This window comes from Miscanthus floridulus, chromosome 5, assembly GCF_019320115.1.
Source record: "Miscanthus floridulus cultivar M001 chromosome 5, ASM1932011v1, whole genome shotgun sequence".
Taxonomy (NCBI): domain Eukaryota; kingdom Viridiplantae; phylum Streptophyta; class Magnoliopsida; order Poales; family Poaceae; genus Miscanthus; species Miscanthus floridulus.
This window is the reverse complement of record NC_089584.1, coordinates 69,826,097-69,831,794: the sequence shown is the minus strand read 5'-3', so window position 1 is coordinate 69,831,794 and position 5,698 is coordinate 69,826,097. Positions and strand designations below refer to the sequence as shown.

The 5,698-nt window shown below is 43.3% G+C and overlaps 1 protein-coding gene across 1 annotated transcript; it reads left to right on the top strand.

The window, feature by feature from the left end:
- Nucleotides 1-4,106: 4,106 nt before the first annotated feature.
- Nucleotides 4,107-5,355, top strand: LOC136452312 (uncharacterized). The gene has a single exon (XM_066452929.1). The coding sequence runs from the start codon at nucleotides 4,380-4,382 to the stop codon at nucleotides 4,740-4,742; it is 363 nt and encodes a 120-aa protein (XP_066309026.1). The 5' UTR covers nucleotides 4,107-4,379; the 3' UTR covers nucleotides 4,743-5,355.
- The last annotated feature ends 343 nt before the right edge of the window (nucleotides 5,356-5,698 follow it).

Here is a 5,698-nt window from a genome sequence, read left to right as displayed (position 1 = left end):
CGCCCAAGCCGCCTCTGCCTCATAAAACCGAATGCCCGTGTCCGCCGCTTCCAATCTTGAGCTCTAGAGCCGCATCCACCCTCACCGAGATGCCAAGCTGCCGTGACCTAGCGCTGCCACTGACACCACCCACCTTGCCACACGCCACGTCGACTCCATCTGCCCTGCGCCTTGCTAAGGTACCCGGATGAGCTCGTCGTCCTCTCCTCTTTCTCCTCGTGCTATTGGTTCGTCAAACGTTGGTCCGTATGCTCTAAACCATGAACGTCGCCTGCTCCGGCCATGGTGCCGCCACGTAGTTCGACGCTGACCTCACCAGTGCCTTTTCTCCCCCGCCCGATCCAATCTCGGCCGCCCGTGTCTAATCCAACGGCCGGAATCAGCCGATACCCCTTCGGCTGGCATATTTGCAAAGAAGCCATTAAAATTATTTGAGTATTAACCCGTTGTCCCTGTCTTTTTCTAAGGAGCCCCTTGGGTTTTTGTTTAAAGAACCCACAATCCATAGCACTTTTTCAGAATACGTTTTCTTCTTTGGAAAGCGTAGTTTCTTCGGTTTAGATTTAAAATACGTTTTCACATATTTACAATTTTGCCACTAATCTTGTTTTAGCCATAAAATCTCCGGTTTAACTCCGATTTGATCCGTTCAACTTGCGTTAGGTTTGTAATTTCATAATCTACTTGTTCATAGTACTGATAAGTATGTTTTCAACTTTTAAAATCTAAGGTTAGATTTAATCTATTATTTTACTAAAGAAAATCTTGTTTAATTCATAACTTCTTTGTTTTAGCTCCGAATTTTGTGATCTTCATGTCTGTGTGATCATAGCGAGACATAGATTCGTTTTACAAACTTTTCATCTTGATTTTATGTTGATTGGTGTACTATTCTAATCTATAGCTTTTGTTTGCTATGCATGATTGTATGGATGTCTATGTGGTGCTGTTTGATCTCGAGTAGACAGTGAGTTGTGTGTTGGTGATCTAGAGCAACTGTTTGAAGATCAAGACCAGCAGCGATACTTTGAATTAAGGCAAGTATAATATGAGGCTCCTTGTTATCTATTAACTTTAATGCAAACTCAATTCATGTGCATATGTTAATGAATCGCTTGGAGTTTACTTACCTTGATATTGATTATCCTGTCCTTGATTTACCTATGGGTTTTTGCATGTGGGTAGCATGCTCAGCCTGCTCCAACTAATATAGATTAAAGAATACAATTAAAGATATATGCAACATGGTATTAAAAGATGTTTTTTAGCAACATGGAACCAATGGGGCTAGAGTATTGGGCCTTTTCTTATGGTGTTCTAGTTTTTCTCCATAAGGACTCATCTTTAAGTGACAACTCAGAACATACCATGAGGACCACATGGTTCTAGTCTTAGTCTAATACCTTGCTCTTTCTAGTTTGTAGCAGTTTACCGAAAGGGCAAGAGGGGCATACCAGGCTGGGTATGGGCCTCATCCTCAAAGTGTGTACTATGTTGCGTGTACTAGTGCCACTTTTGGAGATGACTCCATAACACCTGGGAGATGGAATCCTTAGCGGCTACTCCTTATTAGAACCACTGGAGAAAAAGCTTCATAGTGTACAACCTCTATAGAGTGTAAAACTGGTATATCAATCGTGCTCACGGACACGAGCGGCCTGGATCCTTACTGAATAGTTGGTTACTCGGATGGTTTGGGTTATGACTAAAATTGTTGATATCTCTAATTATGCATATTTGGGAGCCTAAGCATAACTTAGCAACTTATGATTAATAATAAAATATGACCAACTAAAAGTGCTTACCGCAGTTCAGCCGTGTCAAGCCTTTTGAGCCTGCATCCCCCTCATGTTATGCTTGCTAAGCGGTAGTAGCTTACGCTTGTTTTATTTCAATACTTTGGTAAAATCCCGGATGGTACCAGATGGAGGTTCTTCAGTGGAGTTTTCTAAGAGGTGTTAGGCTTGTGATCAACCAGTTGACGATTCCTGTTGTGTTGGACGCTTCGCCAGAAGAATAGAGTTTAGTATATACCGTAAAGTAAGACTATGTCTTTTGTAACAAATACCTATGCGCTATGTAATAAAGGCATTGCCTTTGATATTACCCCTTCATTTATAATTATATGTGTGAATTGAAATCCTGGGCACACATAGGGGATGTACCTAGTTTTGTTCTTATGGTTTGGCCTATTTATTACATGCAACACACAATCAGATGTGGTTAATAACCAGTAAGTATATTAATTTTATATTTGCATTAATAAACCTTATAAAAGGTAGAATTTGTTGGCGTAGCACCTGTCTTGACAATGAAATCTCTTTAAACTGTTTTGCTCCGGCGGCTAGAATACTGCTCCTTATGCTTGGAATTAACAGATTCTAGAGGTGAAATGGAGGTAGCACCCTCCTAGCCCAAGTTCTAGTTCCACCCTTTGCCTTAGCTGATGCTTGCGTCACCTTTCCAGCAGCCTTTGTAGCCCACGAAAGCAAGGATTTTCTTTACTTACATGGACAAGCCAATTTGACTCTCTTATGCCGGCAAGGCAACATGAGGCGAGACAAGCTCTATGGGAGAGAAAACCAAACATATGTACGGCCAAAGAAAGTAGATGCATTATTGAAGCGGTTTGTTTGTGCTTTTCCTTATTACCATATGCCAACGATTGAACGAAGGCAATCATATCTGGCTTGAATGAAGCAAACATAGTATCTACTTTTGACCTATTGTATTTGGATATGACGATAATTCATTTACATGGGTCTTTTTACCTCAGTGTGAGAAATGAAGGTGACTTCTTTGATCTACTCCCTTCGTTCCTAAATAAATCATTTTTAGAATTATTTTAAGTCAAACTTTTTTATGTCTACTGAGTTTATAGAAAAAATACAAATATTTATATACCAAATGACCATATTATGAAAATATAATTTATGGTGTATCTAATCTAATGCTACTAATTTAGTGTTATAAATCTTAGCACCTTTTTTTATAAATTTGGTCAGATCTAAAAAAGTTTTGACTTAAAATTGATATACAGTTCAGTGACAGGTAGCTCGTGACAAGGTTGTGACAACGCCTTGTAGGTCATTCTTGAAGTGGGAGAGGTACAACCGTAGATCCTCCTCTACCTTAAGCTCCTCCAAGAATCTTTGACAACTCTTTTCTAAAAGTTCATCAATATTGCACTTGATAATTTTTTAAGAATTACACGGTACAACGCAGACGCCCACTCACTCCATGTGAACACACGTAACCAAACATGCCCATATGAGCACCCTTCAAGGACTGTGCTGACAGATCTCGAGAATTATAAAGTCACCACAGGCATTTCACTGTCGACGGGAACGTGTCTACCATTGAAAGTATAGCGCCGTTAAATCATAGAATAAATTCAGAAAAATACAAGCACTCGTAGCCACTCAAGAACTTGAACCTAGATGAACAGGTTCCACCACGAGGAACCTAACCAACTCATAAACGAAAGTTTGCCATTGCAATCTTTAATAGATTAGGTTTGTCGTAACTGTGGATTTATCTTTTTTTTTTTCTGGAGCCATCAAATAGTGTGTTGGGCTGTTGGCGTAGGAATCGAAAACATACCAAAGTAATAGAACATGTGCATCGCAAAACAACACCTAGGGGCCTTCCTGGCAAAAACTGAACCTTTTGGTGTTCACAGCCTTGACATGAAACCTACGGAGAGCTTGGAGGAACCAAACCATGAAACCATGCACAGATAGCCCATGCATACGTGGTAACGTGGACTCTGCTGGCACCTTGGCTATCCGCGTCAGCTGGCCGACCACGAACCAAACTGAATTGGTTTCCGCGTAACAATCAATCAATCAGCCCTAATTCGTTCGCACCACATGTGTAAGTAAACCTACCTACCAGAAGATGCCACTGACCGTCTGCCGCTGCAACAATTTGTCTTGTCCCGGCCCGCTTCAAATTAAATCCAAGTCAGACCACCACATCATCATCCATACAGATACAGCCGGCGCCGCCTCTAGATTATTTGAAAACAGAGCCCCTTCTTTTCTTCTAACCAGAATTCATCAAAAGCAGGGGGAAAAAAAATATTTGTGTTCTTTGAGCAAAAACTGGCCATATTTCAACAGAGACAGTTGACAAAACCGCGCGTTTCCATTCCATCCAATCCAATCGAGTGGAGCACATATTCGCAACCACCGCAGCTTCCACCTCCATACCATTTCTCCTCTGCATCGTCGTCCCAACCCAACCATCACCATCGCTAAGCTATTACTAATCGCCGTGTGCTCTTGGTCATCATCTCCCTCTCCTCCCCCTCCTCTGCCTCGACCGTCAGTAGCAAGAGCCCACCCACCCACCCACCCATAGCCTGCCTGGTAGCCATGGACCGGTCCAAGTCGTACGCGGGCGGGCGCATGCAGATCGAGCCGTACTACGGCGGCGGCGCGCGGCCGGACTTCCGGTCCTACTCGTACAGCGCCGGCGGGGGCGGGATGGGGACGTCGTCCTACTCCTACTCGTACCAGTACGAGTACGGCGGCCCGGGGGCGGGGGCGGGGGAGGAGGTGAAGCGGAGCAAGTCGAAGCGGCGGTGGCTGGCGCTGGCGGACCCGGACTTGGATCGCAAGCGCCGGGTGGCGGCGTACAAGGCGTACGGCGTGGAGGGCAAGGTGAAGGGCTCCTTCCGCAAGAGCTTCAAGTGGATCAAGGACCGCTACTTCAACCTCGTCTACGGATGGTCCTGATCCTCAAAGGATGGATGGATGCATGTAATACTCCATGGTTTTGGCTCGATCTGCCTCCTCTCTGTTTTTCATGCTTTGCAGGTTGCTTGATACTATATCATCATGGATTCATGGTGAGTACATACAGTATATACTAAGAGAGAAAAAAATGTGTTTCCGTTTTCCTTCTACTTGTTTGGCTTTGGTAGATGTTGTTCTTGGTGATCTCATTCCAGTCAGAGTCAGTCCAAGTGTCTCATGAGATGATGTAACTCAAGGGGTTGTTTCAAATCAGATTGGTCAAAATGAATCCATCGATCAACGGCTGCGCGTACGTTGTTGCTGTTATCTATCGCTTCATTCTTTCTTAGTTGTACACGAGCTGAGTTTATCTTAGATGTACAAGCTTTTGCTTGGTTTTTCTTTTCTGGTCAATTATTGCGCGCTGATGCAATTTAGGTTGCGTGCGTGGATTGAATCATCATAGAGTTGGCGTGCGTGGAAGGGAGATGGAAACTTCGTGTTTTCGTGGATCCATTTCCATTGGTTGGCAATGACATAGGCCATCCTGTCTCTCCTCTGTTTTTGACGACAGGTCTTCGACATTACTCTACATGTAGCACAGTTGCAGTATAATACGATTAATACCACGTATGCTATGTACATCCTTGTCAACTAGTAGTAAACTAGTAATATGTATGGTTTGCATCTTTCTTTTCTTTGTGTTTCTATGTCCACGAACACAAGCTGGTGAACACGTAATAGTCGAGCTTAAGCGACCAATATTGTTTTTTGGTGAGTTTTTTTTTTATATATAATGGTTTGTGAGGTCTCACCCTACCTTTCGTCCGTGTATATGGACTGATTAGCCAAAGGAGCTTAACTATGACGGTAGGCGAGCTAGCCTAAGGAGACTGGCAACTTCTGGTTTAGCCAAAGTAGCTGAAAGAGCAGTAAGTAGCAGTAACATGGCCTCA

What these genes read in the sequence shown, in the direction of transcription:
- LOC136452312 (XM_066452929.1), top strand. Translation starts at nt 4,380, where the DNA reads ATGGACCGGTCCAAGTCGTACGCGGGCGGGCGCATGCAGATCGAGCCG.